This window comes from Neltuma alba, unplaced genomic scaffold (assembly GCF_004799145.2).
Source record: "Neltuma alba isolate B1F8T4 unplaced genomic scaffold, ASM479914v2 tig00003529_pilon, whole genome shotgun sequence".
Classification (NCBI taxonomy): domain Eukaryota; kingdom Viridiplantae; phylum Streptophyta; class Magnoliopsida; order Fabales; family Fabaceae; genus Neltuma; species Neltuma alba.
The window spans coordinates 40,525-62,204 of record NW_021633316.1 but is presented as its reverse complement, the minus strand read 5'-3'; the positions used below and the strand labels follow the sequence as shown (position 1 = coordinate 62,204).

General features: G+C 37.4%; 4 protein-coding genes and 1 non-coding gene across 8 annotated transcripts; 3 read left to right on the top strand and 2 right to left on the bottom strand.

The window, feature by feature from the left end:
• Positions 1 to 3,111: 3,111 nt before the first annotated feature.
• TRNAD-GUC (transfer RNA aspartic acid (anticodon GUC)) lies at positions 3,112 to 3,183 on the top strand. Its single transcript has one exon. It is a non-coding gene; the product is annotated as a tRNA-Asp (tRNA).
• A 66-nt stretch (positions 3,184 to 3,249) lies between these two features.
• LOC114741778 (glucuronokinase 1-like) lies at positions 3,250 to 7,162 on the top strand. Its single transcript, XM_028930042.1, has 6 exons — positions 3,250 to 3,619; positions 4,233 to 4,382; positions 5,614 to 5,802; positions 5,891 to 6,007; positions 6,176 to 6,336; positions 6,691 to 7,162. Exons 1-6 carry the CDS (start codon positions 3,413 to 3,415, stop codon positions 6,935 to 6,937), a joined length of 1,071 nt encoding a protein of 356 aa, XP_028785875.1. The 5' UTR covers positions 3,250 to 3,412; the 3' UTR covers positions 6,938 to 7,162.
• A 414-nt stretch (positions 7,163 to 7,576) lies between these two features.
• Positions 7,577 to 9,747, bottom strand: LOC114741784 (uncharacterized). Its single transcript, XM_028930050.1, has 2 exons — positions 9,166 to 9,747; positions 7,577 to 7,952 (listed from the first exon to the last, which is right to left on the bottom strand). The coding sequence occupies exons 1-2, from the start codon at positions 9,565 to 9,567 to the stop codon at positions 7,794 to 7,796; spliced, it is 561 nt and encodes a 186-aa protein (XP_028785883.1). The 5' UTR covers positions 9,568 to 9,747; the 3' UTR covers positions 7,577 to 7,793.
• A 973-nt stretch (positions 9,748 to 10,720) lies between these two features.
• LOC114741780 (uncharacterized) lies at positions 10,721 to 15,149 on the top strand. 4 transcript variants are annotated; one of them, XM_028930044.1, is made up of 9 exons: positions 10,721 to 12,097; positions 12,568 to 12,623; positions 12,727 to 12,809; positions 12,951 to 13,029; positions 13,326 to 13,436; positions 13,940 to 14,049; positions 14,399 to 14,482; positions 14,766 to 14,803; positions 14,893 to 15,149. In XM_028930044.1, exons 1-9 carry the CDS (start codon positions 11,044 to 11,046, stop codon positions 14,961 to 14,963), a joined length of 1,686 nt encoding a protein of 561 aa, XP_028785877.1. In that variant the 5' UTR covers positions 10,721 to 11,043; the 3' UTR covers positions 14,964 to 15,149. The 4 variants fall into 4 exon arrangements, 2 of the variants coding, with proteins under 2 accessions (XP_028785877.1, XP_028785878.1); XR_003739804.1 differs by lacking the exon at positions 13,940 to 14,049; XR_003739803.1 differs by lacking the exons at positions 14,766 to 14,803; positions 14,893 to 15,149 and adding an exon at positions 14,135 to 14,247 and having other exon boundaries at positions 14,399 to 14,478.
• A 569-nt stretch (positions 15,150 to 15,718) lies between these two features.
• On the bottom strand, positions 15,719 to 20,280 carry LOC114741781 (uncharacterized). Its single transcript, XM_028930046.1, has 14 exons — positions 20,210 to 20,280; positions 19,995 to 20,106; positions 19,743 to 19,898; positions 18,137 to 18,241; positions 17,559 to 17,642; positions 17,339 to 17,454; positions 17,131 to 17,232; positions 16,902 to 17,015; positions 16,749 to 16,805; positions 16,584 to 16,650; positions 16,441 to 16,494; positions 16,280 to 16,354; positions 16,159 to 16,194; positions 15,719 to 15,928 (listed from the first exon to the last, which is right to left on the bottom strand). The coding sequence occupies exons 1-14, from the start codon at positions 20,227 to 20,229 to the stop codon at positions 15,806 to 15,808; spliced, it is 1,221 nt and encodes a 406-aa protein (XP_028785879.1). The 5' UTR covers positions 20,230 to 20,280; the 3' UTR covers positions 15,719 to 15,805.
• Between the last annotated feature and the right edge of the window lie 1,400 nt (positions 20,281 to 21,680).

The following is a 21,680-nucleotide window of genomic DNA, read 5'->3' as shown; positions in this document are numbered from 1 at the left end:
AAACTCGTGGACTTGTGTCGTGTGGGGTGTGGCAGCAATAAATGGAGCCAGTGGTATCCAAGTGGGGTTTCATTTGGGTTGATGGTCTGATTCGGAGTATTGAATCACGAAAGTTGTGTCCATTTCATGGCACTGAATGTGGTTTGAGCAATTCCTTGCGTTAAAAATTAATTAATATTCATGGTCCCCCCCACCACACCCACAATAAAAGACTGTGCCTCTTTAAATCCCCACCAAGTCATCCTTCAACTCTCCACTTTCATTGTCCGCTTGACTATTAAATGTTATCGTACTTATTGTGTTAATATTACAACAACCAGTCATTTTCCCCACTCGGTTTCAGCAATTGGTGATTTACAACAATATGCTTATTGTGGGGCGTTTTCATTTTTTGTCCCTCTGTTTATCCTGTCAAAGACGGAACGCTCTTATGCTTTAATTCATGTTTGTGTGTCCATTTTTAATTTGGAGTCCTACACGTCTCTCTCTCGACGCACTTTGGGCAACTATTAAGGCGAGAGCCAAACAAAAACCGCTGTTTACGTACAAGGATTAAGCTATAAAGGGTTCAAAGTTCTTATTCTTTCTAAACAACGACTAACAGCGATAAAAAATCTGATACTCCTTCGATCCTAAATATAAAATTCTTATACACATTATATAAGAGTCTTATATTTAAAACCAGAAGAGTACTTTTAGAAACAGCATAAAGCAATTTGTTTAGCACTTGACCATGACACGTGGATGGCTTTTCCCCACAAGTAATTTCTTTGGGGTCACTACAAAATCTTTTGGTGTTCTTCCTAACTTGATTCCCTGAGGAAGCTTGAGGAATCAGTGCGGTATTAATAGCTAATACTCGGATCACCAAAACTCACTTTTAGCTGGAGAAAGGCACACGTATATGTGGTGGTTCAACTCACTGGATTGTTCCATATTCATCTTCGAAAGAAAAAGAAGGAATCTATAGGTACGCCACATGTCCTGCAGAATTTAATGCATGGCGAGTAAATTTTTTTTTTTATAAGTTTTTCTTCCTAGTATTCGTCCCTTACTGTCCTCCATCCAAACACGGCCTAGCTCATCATCGAGGAGAGACGTGTGAGTGCGTGTGAATGCGATGCAGTGCATATATATATATATATATATATATGTACGTATGTATATATGAATCACAGCATCTTGCAAGTCTGCTCCCAATGGACGTGAGGGAAGGGAAGTAGGAGCGTGACCTTGTCGGGCCGGGGGAGGACATTGAGCTCCATTGAGTCAGTGGCCTTCAAATTCAATGAATCATCCACTTATCATTTCAAGTTTTCAAGAATTATTCCAGGCTCTTTTCTTTTCATTCATTAAAGTAAATTATTTTCTTTTATTTTTAGTACGTTTTGTTTGGTTTTGATGTTGTCATATTGGCCTAGTTGGGTACCTCTTCCAATATAATTCCCCTTCAGAACTCTTGATTGAACAGGCTTAAAAAGAGACTGGGTACTTCCTACTCTGCCTAACAACATTAATCAGTACGTATTTTTTTATTTAAAAAACTATATGATTTTTTTTATTAATTCATACATTTATTTTATCATAATTAAATAGTGAAAAAAGAATAGCATATATTGTATTAAATAATTTTTTTTAATTTAATATGCTCTTGAGGAAAAGTCAAAATCAGTTGATTGAAACAGGCTGAGAATTATGGAGAATAGTATGATTGATTATTTATGCAAAACACATGCCGGGAAAAAATTCTTGTGGTGAAAGTCAGGGCTAGATTAGTTGAAACAACTAGAACTATTAAGTGTGAGAATGATATTTAAGTTTTAAAATAATGACAAATCAAAGAGAGGTCTTCAAAAAGAAATCTTCGGAAAATAAATAAGAAATATCCATTCAAAGAGTTGTGAAAACATTTCAGTTTAAAACTGAAGATCACGGTCAAATAAACTTGGACTTTAGAGAGACACAGGCTTCTTTGGTTTGTTGTTTTGAAAGCATTTTTTTTATTTTTAAAAACAGAAAACAAAAAAATTTGTTTAGTAATTTGTTTTTAGTTGATTGTTTTAAAAAACAAAAAACAATAACATGTTTTTAAAAACTTAAAAATCAAAACAAGTTTTACATGTTTTCTTGTTTTTGTTTTGTGTTTTTTTATTTTTTGTTTTGAAAAATTTTGAGAAATATTCTTCTCTTCTCATTTATTATCTACTACTTATCATTACTAGCGACAACTCTCACTTACCAAATGTGGTTTTTTATGGTTTTTTTTCTTTCAAACATGGTTTTTTTAAAATTATTATCCAAACAATTTTTTTTATTTTTTTGTTTTCAAAAATAGTTTTAAGAAACACTTTTATAAAATTGTTTTGAGAACAAGAAAACAAAAAACAAAAACAAACAGGCCTATAATGATCACGGGAACAATTAACTTAAATGAGGTGTTTGCCTAGCACTTTTAAAAAGTATCCCTTCGGTCTTAAATATAAAACTATTTTATAGTGTAAATTATACTACAAAATAAATCTTATATTTAGAATCAAAAAACTACTTTTATGTAAATCAAAATAGCACTCATTACATATACTTATTATTTTTAAAATCACGATTTTGTTTTCACTTAAATACCCTCAGATTGGCATAAATAATAGTGGAAGATTTTGTAAGTGACGGTAACAACTAAGTTGCTGGGCTTTCCATCTAATCTTAATTGTCCTCTCTAAACTTCCAAAAACACTTCCATCATGTTTTGTTTTTTTGAAAATGTTTTAAAACAACATGTTGTAAAAATGCCAACAAACGACTAGAGATTTCCTTTTGAATAATGACCGTCTGCTCCCATAGGCCTGGTAGGGTTAATGCGTGTAGCCTTAGCTTGTTAAGAGATTTTGGACTTTTGATGTCATAAGAACATAATTGGGCTTCATACCAGCAGATTGAGCCCACAAAGCTCAACCGCCACTCATCGCGCTCGCACAGTCCCACTGACTTTCTGACGCTAGTTTCCAAATAAGTAAATCCCCCAAAAGCCATTCCGTACAGTATGAGCTGAATCCCAGACCACCAACAAGGTTTGCAAAAGTTATTGAAGATATTGATTGAAGTACCTCTCAACAAGTCGTTGTAGTATAGTGGTGAGTATTCCCGCCTGTCACGCGGGCGACCCGGGTTCGATCCCCGGCAACGGCGCTGGACCCGTTTTTTCCAATAAATTTTGCGGTCGCCTTCCCATTTTGGAAGGCCGAACGCCACGTGGCCAAATAACACGTCTTTTGAACAGAGACGTGGCCAGATAATCATATCCATGGGATGTTACTCTGATTTAAAGTATTTTTCCTAATTTAACATTGTGCCGTAGATACTTCTAAACCAATTAACCAAATCCTATCGCAATCGCCACGTTATATGGTTGGCGAGAATGGGGCGAGGAGCAGATGCGATCGAACACAAGGCGTATGCAAGGGTGGGTCTGCTGGGAAATCCTAGTGATGTTTACTATGGTAACACCATCTCCTTCAGCATCGCCAATTTCTGGGCCTCCGTCAAGTTGCGGCCTTCCGATGAACTCGTCATCCTTCCTCATCCCACTCATGATCTCGTCCACTTCAGATCTATTGATCACTTGGTACTTGCATTTATTTTCATTTTCCTTTGCCGCCACCGATTTTTCCGCCATGCAATTCAGTCATTGAATTAACGACGTCACTGTTGATCTGTGTCTTGATTTCTACCTGAACATATTCTTCTTTTTACAACAGAAGGCGCAGTTTTGGTAATTGAGATCTCATTCATGAATTTAATATTAGAGTTATTGATAAATTATATCTTCTGTTGGGCTGATCAGTTACCAAGATACTTCATCGTTGGATGGGGGGAAAAGAATCTAAAGCAGTGAATGAGCGTGGTCAGATTCCAGTAGAATCTACAATTTTATTTCAGAATAGGGGAATTAAAAAGTCACATCGATATCGTTCCCCGTATTTCCTCCGGTTTCAAAACGGAGACAATTGACAAAGGGGCCGTTCCTATATAATGTAGTGTATTATTAAGGTCATTCTTTAAATATTTAAATGCATTGATAAGCTCCTCTCATGATCGACGAAAACCATGCAAGTTTATGGTTTGATTTGCTGTTACTATTTCTAACTTTTGAGACTTGTATAAATGATTTATTCTAATGGAAAATATCATGAACTGATGGGCATTCCAATACGCTATGCTTCCTTCTTTTTGTTCAGGTGAACAGGTTAGACAGTGAAGGCTTTTATGGAGGTGTACGATTGCTTATGGCAATTTGTAAAGTTTTCTACAAGTACTGTAAAAACAACAACATAGATCTTCATGTAGGAAATTTTACTTTGTCATATGACACTAATATCCCTCGCCAGGTAAAACTTTTAACCGATGGTACTAAAAGTTGCGTACTACATAATTAAGTACTTTATTTACTTTTACAACGTTCTCTCCTTATTTTATGATTGCTTATTTTTATCTATCCTCCCCAAATTCTCAGTTGAATGATATAAAATGGAAAATAATTAAACTGATAAATGATGTCTCAGAAATGCAAAAACTTACAGTAAAAAAGCCCACCTTTTGTCCCTTAAGTTTCGTCAAGTTCTGCTTTAGGCCCCGAGGGTCAGAAAGTCTATTTTGTCTTGCTTCGATATAGCCTTCTAAGTTAAAAAGAACAAAGCTAAAGATTTGATGGTGTTGCCTCCAAGAGAAGTGTCTGATGTGGTTCGCTGTGGTCTATGCATTTTTTGTGTACCATACAAGTAGATTTGGTTCTATTGTAGTCCCTATAGTTATTGCAGTTGTTCCGATGAGACTGCTCATTCTGCACATATAAGCATGCTATTGACATAAAACAACCAAGTTTGATGTTGTGTTTTATTTAAAGGGTTTGTCAGCTCTCTGTGTTTTGGTCTCGTGTTTCATTTGGATGGCGTATCAGCTCTCTGTGTTTTGGTCTCGTGTTTCATTTGGATGGCGTATCAGCTCTCTGTGTTTTGGTCTTTGTTTTGTGTTAATGCACGATCTAAATGGTAAAATGGAGTACAAAATATAGAATGCTGAGCCTACGCTTAAATTTTGAGGTAATAATGTCAGAACAATAATTTGAATACATTGGAACAGCTCAAACAAATGTAGGGGCTAAAACAGACGAAATGACTGTAGGGACTAAGATGAAAACACTAAACCGCTAAAGGGGTTACAATGCAACCAATCTAGTTCGTGTGGTACATATTATATGGAACGCATGAACCACATCAAACACTCACTGGTGGAATTAATAGTCTTAGGGATAACGTTATGTGAACCTACTTTGAAACTTTGGAGAATATTGAACTGAAATGAACTTTTGGGACTAAACTGAAACTCGAGTGAGGCTTCAGGGATAAAAAGTTTAGTGTCTGATACTTGAGAGGAGAAAAATTCAAATTTATTGTTCCGATTTCATGATTACTGCAAATTTCTTGGCCCCTGCCCCCTGATGACATCTTTGTCCTTCCAAGCTTTTATTACTGTTGGTCTTGTTATTACAGAAGTCTTTTTTATTGCCTTATTATTTTCCTGTTGATGAGTATAACTTAAGTCCTAGAATTGACATTTCAGGCGGGACTTTCAGGCTCTAGTGCAATTGTATGTGCTGCTCTAAACTGCTTACTTGATTTCTACAAAGTCAGGCATCTAATCAAGGTGGAGATGAGACCTAGCCTTATCCTCGCTGCAGAGAATGAGCTTGGAATAGTTGCTGGTCTCCAGGACCGGGTTGCACAAGTTTATGAGGGCCTAGTTTACATGGTGTGTTGTGTAATTTTGATGCAAAGCATTCATTTCATGTGAATGTCATGTACCCTATAAAATTGTGTGACTTTGTCTGTTTTTGTAGGACTTCAGCAAGGAAAACATGGATAATCTGGGGCATGGAATTTATATACCAATGGATATAAGTCTTCTCCCACCTTTGTATCTCATCTATGCTGAGAACCCTAGTGATTCAGGGAAGGTTAGCAGCTCAGAATTGCTTCATCCTTTTTAGTATTATATGTATTCTGCCCATCGTTGTAGAGCAATGTTGTTTCATCTTATCTGATTTAGGGCCTGATTTATGTTGACTCCCTATCAGAAGCGATCTTCCATATTTACCAAAGTTTTAGCCTACTATAACATGTAGGTTCACAGTAAAGTACGGCAGAGATGGCTTGAAGGCGATGAGTTCATCATATCTTCAATGCGGAAAGTCGCAAACATAGCAAGAGAAGGAAAAACAGCATTAGAAAATAAAGACTATTCTAAACTTGCGGCCCTCATGAATCAAAATTTTGACCTTCGAAGGTAATGGTTGTTTTGATGCCGTTCCATTTAAACGTTACTGTTGTCATCGTTTTCTGTCTCTTCATTATATGAATTTGGCATATCTACCTGACGTCGCTTCTCATTAATCAATGACTTCTATCCTGGAATATAGAGTTCGTGACGTATAAATCAAACGGCGTGAATCTTGTATTAGAACTTTTAAACTTACGAATGGTGTATACGCTAACAAATGAAAGGCATAGTATTATCTCACTTGATCTGTTAGATCCTGTTTGGTTTCTTTCTGGATCTCCCCTAGGCTTTTGACTCCTATTGTATTTCAACAAAAAAAAAAAGGCATAGTATTGAACTGTATTGCTGGATATTGCGCAGATCGATGTTTGGAGATGATGCCCTTGGTGATATGAATATAAAAATGGTGGAGGTTGCAAGAAAGGTTGGAGCTGCTTCCAAATTTACAGGTAGTGGGGGAGCTGTGGTTGCGTTTTGTCCCGATGGTGTTTCTCAAGCACAGCTGGAGGAAGAATGTGGAAAGGCCGGATTTATATTACAACCTGTACAGCTTGTCCCTTCTCGTCTTAATGAACTTGAAGATTATGCAGCTCGCAACAAAAATTGATTGTTTGGTTATGTGGCATTAAATCAGAATTTGGATGAAAATGACAAGGGTTGTCAGATTTCGCAGTTGTTTTATTGATTGTTTGATTATTGAATTAGCCAAGTCGAAGAAAACGGGTGTTACAATTTGCAAACAATGAAGAGTCATTTCATTACTAGCATGCTATCGGTCTCAGGGAAAAAAATAAATGTGGTAAATATCTATTTACTTCTAACGCATACCCTTTACTAGCATGCAGCATTTTTTAATTTTCCAATTTCTTTAATCCCGAAAAAGAATAATTTAACAAAAATCAATACTAGGGTCATGTGACGCTCAAAAGACTATAAATTGCACGATACCCCCATTTGCCGGGTAGAAGGGTTTCCTGACATGAATCCATGACATTAAAAAGTTGCAGCAATAATGCATTGCCAAATGACACGCTCATACAGAACCTCGTAAGAGGGCAAAATACAACACTGTTACAATCAAGTGAGTTATAGATTCCGCTGGGCAAAAAGAAATTTAATTCTAAAGATTAATAAACTACCTATTAAATGTACAATCACAATACTACAGAATCCATACATACTCGTGCTTCATTGAAAACGCTGGAGAGGTTGTCTTCCTACCCTCAAAGTGGTTGTCCTCCCACTTTAATTCATCAGATAGTCAGTGCTTCAGCCATTAGTGCTCTTAAATAAATCCAAATTACAATATTTACCAATTACCAATTTGCCATAAAGGTGAGCTTACAGAATATTCATCTCGGAGCATTCAAATTAACGAAAGCAAGGGCAATCCTCACAGAGGAAGACCATCCTCTCGATTTTCCATTCATTACCAAAAGAATAATGCACAGACGAAATCCCATCTAATCATCACATAGAAATCGCATAAGCTCGTTTGGTGAGGCCCAGATCGGAAGATCAAACAATGATTGATTCAGCTGTTGCTCTTGTTTATGGCACATTGCTTCTGCTACGTCACATAAATTTGAAACATCGTGAATAATTGCTTCCTGGGCTTCAACCTGTACCGTTCAAAGTTGAGGATTAAGGAACGAGAAGCGTTCTATAAGCTTTATGCAATTTAGAAGGCCATCAATACGCAGAGGTTGAGATTGATTCCAGGTTGTACGGCTAAAAGCCCAATCAAATACGGGTCACACCACGTGGTACCTAATAATCTGGCGCCTTGAGCGGGAACTTCTCAGTTTCTTAGATTAAGACGAATAAAAGTTATATAGCCATCTTGAGAAATAGCTCATTCCTACGATAGATTTAAAAACATGAAAAAGCCTGATCCTCTATTCTAGGAACTTGACAGTAGATCAAGCGGGGTTAAGATAATTGACCCAGTAAAAACTGCAGCACTGAGAGAATAGATCTTTAGAACAATTACACCTTCAGTTTCAGCATATGTTTCAAGGAATTAAGAAAATTTCATCAGCTAGAAACGCTTATTCTCTAGGCCTGTATGGGGAAGGCAAATGAAGAAGCCTTGTATCACATAAAAGAATTGATTAATTAACACTTCAAGGCCATATAATCCAGCAACTTCATAAGCTGTGGCATTGTATTTCATCAAACGAGAAGAGAAAACTATGAAACTAATCGAATCAATTATGAGATGTACCAAAGATAATCGCCTATAATGAGAATCTGGGATAGTCTAAAATTTATAGGTGCAAGCCTCGCGCAAGTTGGTAGCTGCTCTTACTGCACTGCAGCTAAAATAAGCAACTCAGCCAGAGGGTTCGAGAGAGAGTTTAGATGGCATGATGGCATGTATAATGAGCATCAGGGTTCCTCAAAGGTCAGGGAAATTAGTCAATCGTTGGCTAAATGAGAAGAACGGTCTTATGAGGATACAAAGAAATGGAGATGAATTTCGATTTCGAAAATATTCGAGCTGTTCTCCTCAGAAAAGGGTAAAAGAAACCAGGGGAGGATATTACAACTAACAAGGGACAATATGCAGAGCTTGAATGCAGCACCGGGTTGCCGAGAAACAAAATGAACACCGATTTCTGGGTTTTGAATTAGGCATTTAGGTTTTCAGTAAAAGAAAACATCAGTGCTCTACTCAGGCGCCGCTAGTCGATGTATTTCGTCTTTACACAACTCCTGGTACCCTAATTTCCAATTTACCTTCCGACATTCCGATTTACCTTCCGTCGGACACTTTTCAACAACCCAATAAGACTAAAATTATACAGAAGCAGTCAAAGAGAATCTAATTACCTGCAAAAGAAGCTCATCGACCAGCGATCCACCAACAGAAACCTTCCCCTCCGTCGTTGGTGAAGGGGAAGCAAGAGGCGCATTTTGCTCCCGCGCCTCTTCTTGTTCTTGCCGTACTCGACCGGCTCGCTCCTCCATTGCACGCAAGGTGCTCGACAAAAGATCCCACTGTTCGATCTCTCTCTGGTACTTATCTTTAAGCTTCAACAATGTCCGCCTCTTGCGCTCTCTCCGTTGCTGCAACGTTGCCAAGTGATCCCCATCCGGAGTGAATGAAACTTGAGCCGCCGCCGCCGCCGCGTCGTCAGGGTCGAGCCGTCGCTTCTTGCGCTTGTAGACGAAGCCATCGTCGTTGCAGAGCTCCCAGCCGTCGTCCTCCCCTGACGGCGTTGCCAAATCCATGATGGCGGTCGGCGGAGAATTAAGTAATGGGATTCAAAACCCAAAAGGTTTGGCGGCAGAGGAACGGAATGAGAAAGAGAAAATTCAAATCTGGGATTCTGGAGAGCGCGGGAGCGCTTTCGTTATCGTCGCTCGCTTTCGAATTTTAGTTCGGTGTCTCGTCTTGTGGACAGCGTAGAGTTCCTCTTGTTTTGACAAAGTTTATTTTTTTGCCAGCTTTTATCCTCACGGTCACGGCCTGATAAAATTTATTGATAAATAAAGAATAAATAATAATAAGTTTTATTCAGACTAGTTTCTTATTATTTTGATAATTAAATTTTTTTTTTTGGATCTCTTGGTAATTCTTCCAGTTTTTCTATGGATTACCTTGCACCAGCCTTATTTATTTCTGTTTCCTCCAACAGATTTCTTTATTTTCTAACGAAAGTACTTCTGTTATTCCCCCCGGAAAAAATTTTCTTTGCCAATATTAAAAAAATATTAATGTGACATTAATATACATAGTCAATAATTTCCTGAAATGTAATGAAATTGCGATTTATACTTTCAATTGAATTCAATATGCTGGCAAAAAAATTTAATTCAATATGAAAAATATACTATGATAAATACTAGGGTGTTTGAATTAGTTTTTAAAAGTAATTTTATGATATATGAGCTAAGTATATGAAATAAATATCTTTTTAAGTGTTTATAGTGTTTTCCATATGTGAGAGGTAGCCTAATAAATATTATGTTTAGATTTTTATTTTTTTAAAAATAAATCCCATCTATGTGAGTTGACCCGTTCTCTTTGGATTATCTGCAAATTAACAGTATGACTTTAAAATTCTCATGATATTTTTTAAGAGTATATAAAGATGATTATTTGAAATGAAAGTTTTCAGTTGTTGGATGGAGATCGAGATATGCTTGATGAATTTTTTTTGCCTGCAAAAGAAAAACTCGTGACATTACTCAAACAAAAATATGCCAGGTGATTTAAGGAGTATCTGGATATAAATCAAATTATGATTTTAAAAATATTTTTACAGTTTACGATTTATATTTGAGTATTTTCAAACACCCGAGTACCGTGTAAAAAATTACTCTTTCTTTGGCGAGGATAGTTCCAATAGTAATTTCCTTTAGTCCAGCGTATTAGTGGCCAGAAGGAAAAGAGGTTCAGCCTGCCCAGCGTTTCAGGGGAAAGAAAATTCAGCTGCACCAGAACAAGCAGTGAAGTGCCGCCTCCTAATCATCTCTGTTCACTGTTCCGTCGCTCATAGAAATTGAGCATCTGTACGTCAATCGGGCTCTTAAGCTAAACCATAGATGGCATCGTGACACAAGCGTTTTGACTGGTTAGCACTTAGAAGTTCAAAGTTCGGACCTTGCTGTACAGGATTTCGGAGTCTCAAGCATCGTTCTGAATCTCATGCATATAGCTAAACTGGGCACAACATCGTCAGTCTCGCTGACTGCTCTCTCTCCATGTCGAAATCATTATATCTAACTCATGTATCGTTCCTCTTATCTAATTCTAGAGTCATGGCCTCTGGCAGAGTTTTCTATCATGCGCTTCCATCTACAAAATTCACATCATTCAACAAAGCGGACACTATCTCTCTATCACGCTCCCTACGAACCTTCTCCACCACTCGAACCCCTTACCCACTTCAGTACGAGATGATTATCAGCCGTCCAGTCAATTCTGTGCATGCCCATTCTCGCCGTCGAGCTGTTCGACAAAATGACCCCAATGCAGAGGGCTTCCCTGACTCGGAGTCTCCGGAAGAGTCCGTTTCTCCCGCAGAGTCCGTCTCTGAATTGGGATTAGATAGCTGGGTTGATCGGAAATTGGCTTCTGAGGAAGAAGCTAACCAACCCGGTTCCCAAAAATCGGAGCTTGACAAGGCTAAGAAAAAATATTACAGAAAACGGAGGAAGAGGATGTATGGGTCGGACTCTGATGAAGCAAATAGACGACCTGAAGAGAAGTTCGTGGAACTGAAGCCTGAGGTGGTAGAGCTTCCTACATTGCACAAGAAGGAGGAGGAATTGTATTTCTACGATACGTTTTCTTACCCGTGGGAGAAGGAGAAGCACTATAAGATGGTCTATCAGTTGGAGAAGAAATATTTTCCTGATCAGTGTCTTGATAAGGCGTTCCTAGAACCGGGAGAAGCAAATGCAAACGTGAATGTAAATATCGATGCAAAGACTAAGAGCAAGGTGAGGGAAAAGAAGAAAGTCAGGAAAGATAGAAGGGAGAAAAAAGATGAGGTTGGTGATGAAAGAAATGATTCCAAGTTGATATTCTTCGGGGAGAAAAAAGAAGAAGAGGATAATAGAGGACAGGTTAAGGAAACAAGAGAAGATCTAACCGAAAAGAAAGTCGAAGAGTTCTTTAAATATTTGAAGAAAATTCCGAATAAGGATGTTGAAGTGGGTAATGCTGAGCCGTTTCTTGCGTCAAGGAATTCTGGTCTTCCTCCTAGATGGGATGGTCCTCATGGAACCGTTATTTTGGTGAATAAACCCAAAGGCAAGTTGACATGTAATTTTGTGTTTCTCTTTAGTACTTCACCAAGTATTGACATGTGATTTTGAGGAAGGGGGGAATAGGGGACGAATTAGCATGAGTTAAATTTAATGTTGCGCACTTGGTTAATCACTAAATTTAAAAGTAGCTGGGCTAATGGGCTTTGGATGCTAGTTTGGGAAATTTCACCTGCACTTCCGCTTTATGTTGGAGTCATTTCTATGCCTTCTGTTCATTTGACCTTCCTCTGCACACACCTGATGGAATTAGGCAGAATTGATGTCTTCTTTTCTTCGCCCTTGCGGGTGTTTTCTATGTTCACTTAGTACGATGGCACTGCAACTCTGGCCAAAGTTGTCCAATGCACGGGTGCATGTTCTTGACGTCATGTTCCATGTAATTTTGCGACATGTGAAAGTATTGATTTTTCATTTGTCAATAAAAGAACACTAATATGTAAAATCGCATGACAGGTTGGACTTCATTTACAGTTTGCGGAAAGCTGCGTCGCTTAGTCAAAGTGAAAAAGGTTCTCATTCCTAGGCGCATTTGTATTTAAATGCATTTGTTCTGTGTATATTTATCTGATCATTTTTCTGTATCTGTTCATGAGCACGGGAATCCATTTGCAGGTAGGTCATGCTGGAACTCTTGATCCAATGGCTACGGGTTTATTGATTGTTTGTGTTGGTAAAGCAACAAAATTGGTGGAGAGGTAATTCAAAAATAATTAGAATTATTTCCATTTGACTACCAACAACTGGTGCCAGTTTCATAAACTTGCAATTTCATCTTTCTGTTTAAATATTTTATATCTTCGTATTTCTTTTGAGTAACTTGGACTTTTCTACTACAGCTATCAAGGCATGATTAAGGGCTATAGTGGAGTTTTCCGACTAGGGGAGGCTACGTCAACATGGGATGCTGATTCACCGGTGGGTCAATGCTTTTCTCATGTTTGATCAATGAAGCTGACCGCGATGCATGATAAACAGAATTAAACATTGAAATACATATACATGTAGCTTTTTTGGTGATAAGTTGTCCGGTATTCGGAATTACAGACATTTCTTTTCAAGCTGGGTTAAGTCCTGATTTATGAGGCTAAAACTAAAAATATTGTTTAAGGGGTGCTGTGTCTTTTACCACTCAATTCAACTAATATTGATATTTGTATGTAAATTTTAAATATGTCTAGTTTTTTTCACTCATAGATGAACTTCATTTGTAGGTCATTCAGCGTGAGCCATGGGAGCACATCAAAGATGAGGAAATAAAGAGAACTGTAGCATCCTTTTGTGGGGAGATTTGGCAAGTTCCCCCAATGTTCTCTGCCATTAAGGTGAGCATTTTTACCATATTTAAGCAGAGACACTGAAACTGCTTCTTCTGCCTTTTATGTGATATGTTTCGCCACATATTTTTCATTCCCATTTTCCCCCTTGCCTTATGGAAATTAGTCGTAGCTTAGATTAAGGGGTTTCAGTCCATGTTAACTTCTTTAGTTGTTAATTGGTAAGAAACAAAATTGTTTTTGGCTTTCATCTAAAGGTATGTGTAAATGAAATCTACGGACGTGCCATTTATAAAAGTTAAAATTCCATAAATCAAACAGAACTCCTCTCATTTATTGAATTCATGATTTTAATTATAACTTGATATGAAAATTCATATTTAATTAGCTTCTGTGCGATATTAGAATTAATGTTAAGCTTTGTTTTTGAAGCAGTTCAACATTATGGAATTTTTACTCATTATTCCTTGGAGAAAACTTGAGTCTGTTATGTTAAATATCATGCGGGAAGTAGTTCAGTTGCTCACAAGTTCTGTTTGCTTTGTGGAAAGGTTGGAGGTGAGAAAATGTACGAAAAAGCAAGGAGAGGAGAAAGCATTGAACTTTCACCTAGACGAATATCAATTTTCCAGTTTGACATAGAGCGTAGTTTGGATGATAGGTATCTTTAAGTACTTGAAGAAGGATCTTGCCTTGATTCCAAGATTGTAAAGATATGAAGGATGTTCTTTTGTCCATTTTGATAGTTGTCAAGTATTCTAGCAGAGAAGATATTTGTTTTTTAAGGGCATACTGTTTCCAAGAATTGTGCTCTAAACAACTTCGCTCAACCTTTGTACACAAACTTCATGATAACTCGGTAAAATCGCTAAGCAAACTAATAGCTCTGTAGTCGAAGGAAAAGCTTTTACTCCGAAGCATTTTACATCTGAAAAAATACATCTGTTTAATTATCTCTTCAGACTTTGATAAATTTTATTATTTAACTTGATTTATTTATGTTTTTGCAGGCAAAATTTGATTTTTAGGGTAACATGTTCCAAAGGAACATATATTCGGTCACTATGTGCAGATTTTGGGAAAGCTCTTGGCAGGTATCACGCAACAGGTTCTTCATAGAAATGGATAAATTGGGATCAAATGTCTCAAGTTCAATCTGTCGTAGCATAAAAGGATGAAAATGGAATGTGAAATTAGAGTCTTAATACTGTGCTTAGTCATGAATGTTTGTGAGAGTGGGGAGGGCGTTGGATTTTGTCCTCGCACTTTAGGATCTGTAAAATGAATACTAGTTGCAGGAAGATGAGAGAAGCTTTTACTGTTCAAAATTAGAGCTGAGTCTGACTATTTCTTATCTGTTCTATTTTATTTTCGCAGTTGTGCCCATTTAACTGCTCTCCGGAGAGATTCAATAGGTAAGTCCCTTTGTCCTTTGACTTTGAAGGAGATTGACGTAGCGTGGAAAGTTGCAAACTGTTATTAAATCAGAATGGTCGCTTTTCAGGAGAATATTCGGCAGACGATGCATGGGACTTTGCAGAGCTGGAAGAGGCTATTTCCAAAAGTTATTTCTAACTGCAGAATGTAAACCCACCATCAATCTGAAATCAGCTTCTTTTATTTGCTCTTTGCAGGTTACATATTTCTTTCATGCAAAGCATCTAACATTGAGGAAAATGTTCTGTAATATTCATTAATAAATTATTCAGTTCGTTGGAAGCAACAATCACAAATGGTTTTGAAGAGTTGTACTGTTTATCATCTGTGGCCCTCGGATTATTTTCTGGAAGTTTGTCAGCAGAGTTTGTACGCGCATGTGAGATATGGAGTCCCTGTGGAACAGAGGAGAGTTCAGGCTGTAATGTTGTTGTACTGGGTGGAAAAATGTGTGTCCAAATGACCTTTTAGGATTAAAATAAATGCTGGACCATGGGCTTTAAGCTTTTACGAATGGAAGAAATGCCCTCGTGAAAAATCTGAAGAAAATTGACAGATTCAAAGGGATAACTGTATGTTTTAGGGGAGGAAAAGGGCATCTGTTCATGCGCTAATCAACTTTTGGTTCTATGGTCAAGGAATAGTGAGAGAAGTTGAGTGCACGATATTTTTTTTCTTTCCCAACTAAAATATGATTGCACCTTAGTTGATTCCCCCCCCCCCCCCGGGGGAATTACATGTATTAATTCAAACCGATGATGGTGTTTTCTGAATATATAGCCATTATAAACACGTTCGAGTATATTATTTATATGACACTCTACAAGCGTCTCCCTTCAAAATTTGGGTACAAGTTTCAAGGGATGCGCGTAATTTGAAAGAATCATGACCGATGATGAATATAAAAGTGCTACCGCAACTTGGTCAAACAAAGAAGTGGAATATGAAAATGATAATCCTAAGTTTCCTGTGTTCCACTATCATCCAAAGTAGGTTATAGAAGAATTTGGGGGAGTAATTCCCATAGCTAGAAAATAAGCTCTCTCTGCCTGGGCCATTCGTTCTTGAAACATTGTCCATTCCTTGTAACATCTCTCTCTCACCTGGTATGACGCCAATTCTCACATCAATATTTTCGTCAGAGTGTCAATTCAGCATTTATTTTGAGAAGTTTCTGTTCCATATTTCACTTGAATATAGTAAATACTACTTCCGGCTCTAATTATAAGACCTTATTTATAATCTATAAATGATGTCTTATAATTAGGACTGGACATAGTAATAACTTGTTGAAAGACACATGCACAAGCTGAGGAAGAAACTCAAAGCTTACCCCTTGCCATGGTGCCTTCCCATCCTGTGCTTGCCCCTATTGAAACAAGAAAGCGGACTACCGATGAACTTAGTCCATCCAAAAGATTATTTTGTAAAACGATTTGAGAATGGTCACTTACCTGGTTCCCAAGTGAAGGAACGCCTTGATGGAGTATCCACTGGGCATCTACAATTCCTATTTTCTCATAAGCAGGCTGCTCCCAAGCAAGAAGTATCATATCAGAAAAACTGATTATGATCAAATAGTTATTTTAATGAAGAAACACAAAGTTACACTAACCTCCACACAGTTTCTGAGGGCAAAATCAAGACCCCACCCGTGAACAAGGTCATTCTACAACGCAAAAGGTCAGAAACTAATGTGTTATGAGCTGCTTATGAAGCGAAATTAGTAACAGAATGCATAAATAAAACCATATGGACCTGTATCATATGCCATACACAACGCCAAGCATCTCTGGAGAATACAGGGGCCATGATCTCAACAAATCTGAGCATTCCATAAACCAAAGTGAGATACGAGAAAGAGGAAAATCCTACAAAAGTACGCAGGAACATGGAAGAAAAGTGGTTAATCATGTTACATACGCGGCACATGGTGGCAGATGTAGATCAGCACACCAATCACTTTTCTCCTCAACCTCCCTGGAGGAGTTTCGCAAGACACAGACATGGTTTAAGCTACAAGCAGGAGGAGTGAAAAGAAATTAATTATAACATATCAGACAGTTGCTCTCTTACTTGTGAATTACAGTATCATCTTTTTTCTTAGTCATCTGCCAAGTGAAACCACTACGCGGATCCAGAGCAGGCTGTGAGATCTCCAAACCATACTCCCTTACCAAACGCAAGTACCTGTGATGAATAGATCAGAATAATTTTTTTTTTTTTAAAAAAAAAGGACAAGAAGGAGAAGAAGAATTCAACACTACTTTCACTCCCTCTCAAGCAGGTTGGTTTTGATACTTACTCCTCTGCATCAAAATGCTCCACACCCAGATCCTCATCCCAAACAAAGATGTAGTCATAGGGTGCCACAATGTCAGGATGTAGAAAGCGTTTGGCATACCACCTTCAATCAATTTAGAGTGTGTATGAGTCAAAATATTATGAATTGAGGGTTTAACTAAAACTTGCTGCAATTACAGAAGACAAACTAGGGAGAATTCCTTGACAACCATTTAGTTTGCTTCCGAACACTAACATGGATAGCCCGCTTTGACCACTCAAACTGATCCCATTCATTGACCCGACCATCGTAGTGAAACAAGACAATGGTGAAGTTCTCAGAGAACTGTGGTTTTCAAGTTCAATGGTCATAAAGAGAGCAAATATACATCAGAGGTAAAGGCAAACACAGACAATAAGAAGAAAAGGCAGTTCGGAAATTGGAATCACCTTTTTTATTGCCGCATCAATGTTGTTTTTCTGGTCGTAGCCAACAGTAAAAGTGATCAGATACTTCGGTTTCATGGGTAGGTCCTGTAAATTTCATCAGCAAAAGAAAAGGGATCGATTTAGAGAAGCGGAAATTTTTTAACTTTACCTTAAGGGAAACACCAGGAATTACATTTGTCCAGATTAGAATCAATTTATCGTGTATCTCGTGTCCTGATAAATTCCATACTCTGTTGCATATGTGTTAGCTAATTAATAGTTATTGGGGGGGGGGGGGATTCTTCAGTCACTTGGGCGTAAAATAATGCTTGGTAAGTTAGTATAGGTAGCTTTTCTTTGACGATTCCTTTTAAATTCCGTACGTAATGCTTTTTTATCAAATTGTTTTTCTTCAGTTATTATACCAATGAGGAATTATTTGCTAATTATTCTTGTAATCCTAAAAGAAGATAAATTAATAACCTTTTAAACGACCTTCATTCCAAGAAATGGAGCAGTTGCTGTTTCGGATAAGTTGTGATCCTTGGGCATCATATTAAGCACTAAACAGTTTACATTAGGGTGCAGTGGACACACACCTCATGAACCTGACCCCATAATCGACGAGCATAGTAATCTGACTCAGAATTGACTATACCAGGGGGTAGCCTTTCAGCCCCTTTAGGATTTGTTGGAACCCAAATCTGCATCGTAGGAAAGTGTGATCAGTCAGTTTGTAAGGTTGAAAAAAGGAGGTGAAGACGTACGTGTCACTGAATTATAAGGATCAAAGATTCATAACGTCACTATTGTTTGTCCACGTTGCCAAAATTTTATATTCATGAGTTGTGTGATGATACAGAATATGAACGCACCACTCAGTGACACAAGCAGAATTATGTAATGGATATCCTTAAATTAGTTCACTTCCATCTCTACCAAGGAGAGACAAACAAGTGGACTACTAGTAATATATAGATATAACATAGCAACCAATAATGTTATCAATGGCGCATGGGACAAATAGCGCGGCAGGCACAAAGAATGCCCCCCATCATTTTCTGCAATACTGGGCATTTGCTATTTCTAAAGAGGAAGAAATAAGAAATAAATTTCACTTGTATGAAGTCAGTAACTTATTTCTTCCTTTAAATAACTGCATATAGTGAGTAAATACTGCTGAGAGAATACAGATTACTCAGATACCGTATGACACCATTTACACGCAGGCAACTCTCAGAATAAAGTACTTCATAAGGTGCATATATATAACATAATTAATTAGTGAAAATAAAAGGAAAAAGACTAGGAAAAGAAAAGGATTGTACTTGAAACAAAAAAAAAAAAAGCAGGAGCCAAGAGGTAAGCCATGTCGCCTTTTGATTGCATGTAAAAAGGTTCTCACTATATGAAGATATTTTGGAAAATCCCATAAATTTTCTCTCTCTCTGACATCGACGCAACATATGGATAGCATAGTAACAAACAAAAGTCAAAAAGGCCTAGGCACTGCAGTCTGCATGCTAGTATAAAACAAATAAAAGTATAGCACTCAAACAACTTGGAAAAACAGCGGTGTAAGTAGAAGAAAAGAGAGAACAACAAGTTAGTGTGCAAATGAAATGAAAAGCAGATTGGCTGAGACGACAATTTAAAAACAATACGAAATAATGGAAGATGTCGTAGTTGTTAAGGTACGTTTCAGGCCTTTGTAGTTTTTGAAGTGTTGTTCCATAACACACACCCTAATTAAAACTTAAAAGAGAGAGCATATACGTAACAAGTCATTGGATTCATCATATGGTTTCTATATATGATTTGTGTAGATTATTGGGTTGGAATAAGTTATTTACCTCAAAATATAGACTATCTCTGGTCTTAATTATGAGAGTTAGTTGACTAATTTGAGAAAATTAAAAAAATAAATTAATTACTTATTTTTAATAAATATATGTTGTGTTTTCTAAAATATCCCTGTTAATCAAGTTTATTGGCTAGAACTAATATTATTAAAAAGACTACCTTGGAAAAAATGCACAAATATAGGAGACAAAGTGAATTAGAGTCTTATAATTAGGACCAAAATAAAAGTCAAACGAGGTCTTATATTAAGGACCGGAGGTAGTACTATAGCCACAAGCCACAAACACCCATGAGGCCGCTATTTCATTGATCGAAAGAGAACATTCAACTAGAGAAAAATACCTTTGTGTCATTCGATCTGGGAAGTCCATTAGACATCTTTCTGTTACCCCTAAATGAATCCCAGGCATCCCAAACTGGTCTGCTTTGAACATTCGAGTATTTATCTTCAATATATGTGAGATCAACGGATGGGAAAAGGCTGGATGGGAGATTCATCTGATCATAAAAACGGGGCAAAATCATCAGGATCAGTTGGGCTACTTCAAAATAGGATCAAAGTTAAATGTAATGATATTGTGAAAGATTTTACACCTTGCTTAATGAGAGCGTTGGAAACGATACTCCTAAGAAGAAACCAAAAACAACTCCAATAAAAACTCCTACAATGAGCCTCATTGTCTCAGTAGCATTTCGAAATTTTCCACTGCAAGACAAAATGATTTATATTAGATATGTTGAAGCAAATTTTCTTTATTGACCGGGGGAGTGGGAGAGCAACTTATGCCATGACTTTGTAAGTTTCACACCTGCGTATGGGAGTTCCCATTGGAGTCAATATCTGCTAACTTCGCAAGTGCAATGCCGGCCAATGAGATACCCACTCATTGACTTTGAGCAGTTTATATGCAGGAGCGACGTTGTTCCTTTAAAGCCAAGTTGATCTAGACGACAAAATCATCAACAATGAAAAGTAACAACTACTATCAATATATCCGCAAGCACCAGGGCTTAAATGTCCAGGTTTCACATTGCCAGTGAAATCCCTGTCCCTGCATATATGTAAGCAAAACTAACGACTTATTAGTTATGAGCTTGATCAACATCAGTTCCATATCCCTAACGCCTGGTTATTTTCTTTTGAAACCAAACAAAACTGGGATGAAGCGTGCAAGATTACCCTATCAAAGCATTAACCTGAATTTGCAGATCATGGACATAATCTGATCAAGCACTAGAATATAGAACAACAAAAGCCCTAAAACTATGTCTGGCCATGGATGTCAGTGTATATACACACACTAAAATCTAGTCAGTTCATTGTAATGCTTCAACGTAAGAAAGGACGTTACTTATACTAGAAATTAAACAGGGAAGCAAATAAGAGACAGAAAAATCCCGAGTTTTCAGTTAAAGAAAAAGCAAAGGATTTCTGCAAATAAAAACATGACGTGAAACAGAATTCCGTTAATGTTTATACGAAAAAGAAACAAACGGCATACCAGGATGAATTTCTAGGGAGTTGGACATGGTGGAGACAGCACCTATCGCCCAGCTAGTTAAATAAGAATTTATGACGATGACTGATACGGAAGGATCAAAACACGATGAATGGCGTAACAATGGGACTATAATAAATATTTAAAGAAGGGAGGGGTTTTGCAGTTAGCCATGGCGCTAGGATTGCGGGCAGAAAATAGAGAGAGGAAGAAGAAAGTACAGCGAGGAAGAAGAAGAATATGAACGCAATCGGGATATATATTCAGAAGTCTGTTACTGCTGTCTCATCAATTCGTTATTTGATGAGCTACGGAGTGGACGAAGCTCTTTCGGACGCGGCCGTCGTGACGTAGCTTCCATGAGCACGACTGCACGAGAACCAAATATATATATATGTGTGTGTGTATCTATGTATATGTGCCGCTCATATCACGATAACGGAAAATAAATTAGGAAAAAGGAATAAAATCTTAAATGGAATAGGACATACGGAGGTCTCGCCTGTTAAATTTCTTCCAAATTTATAATAACAGAATATTATTTTATGAGCTGCGGACTCATAAAATAAGAAGATGAGAATGAGATGATTCGCTGGTCAGAGAACAAATAAAGACAATATGATTCGCAATATTCAGAGATTAATTACTCCATATAAATTTTATTCTGCTTAGATATATGGATTGACCTTCCTTTTTAATGTTGGCAAATTGGCTTCAGTCTTCGGGTTTTGTTGTATATGGAATGATTTTCTTGGGGACCAAAAGTATCCCTGCCTAGAAA

What these genes read in the sequence shown, in the direction of transcription:
- LOC114741778 (XM_028930042.1), top strand. Translation starts at nt 3,413, where the DNA reads ATGGGGCGAGGAGCAGATGCGATCGAACACAAGGCGTATGCAAGGGTG. An exon ending in TCAGATCTATTGATCACTTG is followed by an intron (nt 3,620 to 4,232) that starts GTACTTGCATTT and finishes CTTTTTGTTCAG; the next exon opens with GTGAACAGGTTAGACAGTGA. An exon ending in ACACTAATATCCCTCGCCAG is followed by an intron (nt 4,383 to 5,613) that starts GTAAAACTTTTA and finishes TTGACATTTCAG; the next exon opens with GCGGGACTTTCAGGCTCTAG.
- LOC114741781 (XM_028930046.1), bottom strand. Translation starts at nt 20,229, where the DNA reads ATGGGAACTCCCATACGCAG. An exon ending in ATGGGAACTCCCATACGCAG is followed by an intron (nt 20,107 to 20,209) that starts GTGTGAAACTTA and finishes TTTGTCTTGCAG; the next exon opens with TGGAAAATTTCGAAATGCTA. An exon ending in GTGTATGGCATATGATACAG is followed by an intron (nt 16,495 to 16,583) that starts GTCCATATGGTT and finishes TTTGCGTTGTAG; the next exon opens with AATGACCTTGTTCACGGGTG.
- LOC114741784 (XM_028930050.1), bottom strand. Translation starts at nt 9,567, where the DNA reads ATGGATTTGGCAACGCCGTCAGGGGAGGACGACGGCTGGGAGCTCTGC. An exon ending in TCGATGAGCTTCTTTTGCAG is followed by an intron (nt 7,953 to 9,165) that starts GTAATTAGATTC and finishes TGAACGGTACAG; the next exon opens with GTTGAAGCCCAGGAAGCAAT.
- LOC114741780 (XM_028930044.1), top strand. Translation starts at nt 11,044, where the DNA reads ATGTCGAAATCATTATATCTAACTCATGTATCGTTCCTCTTATCTAAT. An exon ending in GCTTAGTCAAAGTGAAAAAG is followed by an intron (nt 12,624 to 12,726) that starts GTTCTCATTCCT and finishes ATCCATTTGCAG; the next exon opens with GTAGGTCATGCTGGAACTCT. An exon ending in TTTGGGAAAGCTCTTGGCAG is followed by an intron (nt 14,483 to 14,765) that starts GTATCACGCAAC and finishes TTATTTTCGCAG; the next exon opens with TTGTGCCCATTTAACTGCTC.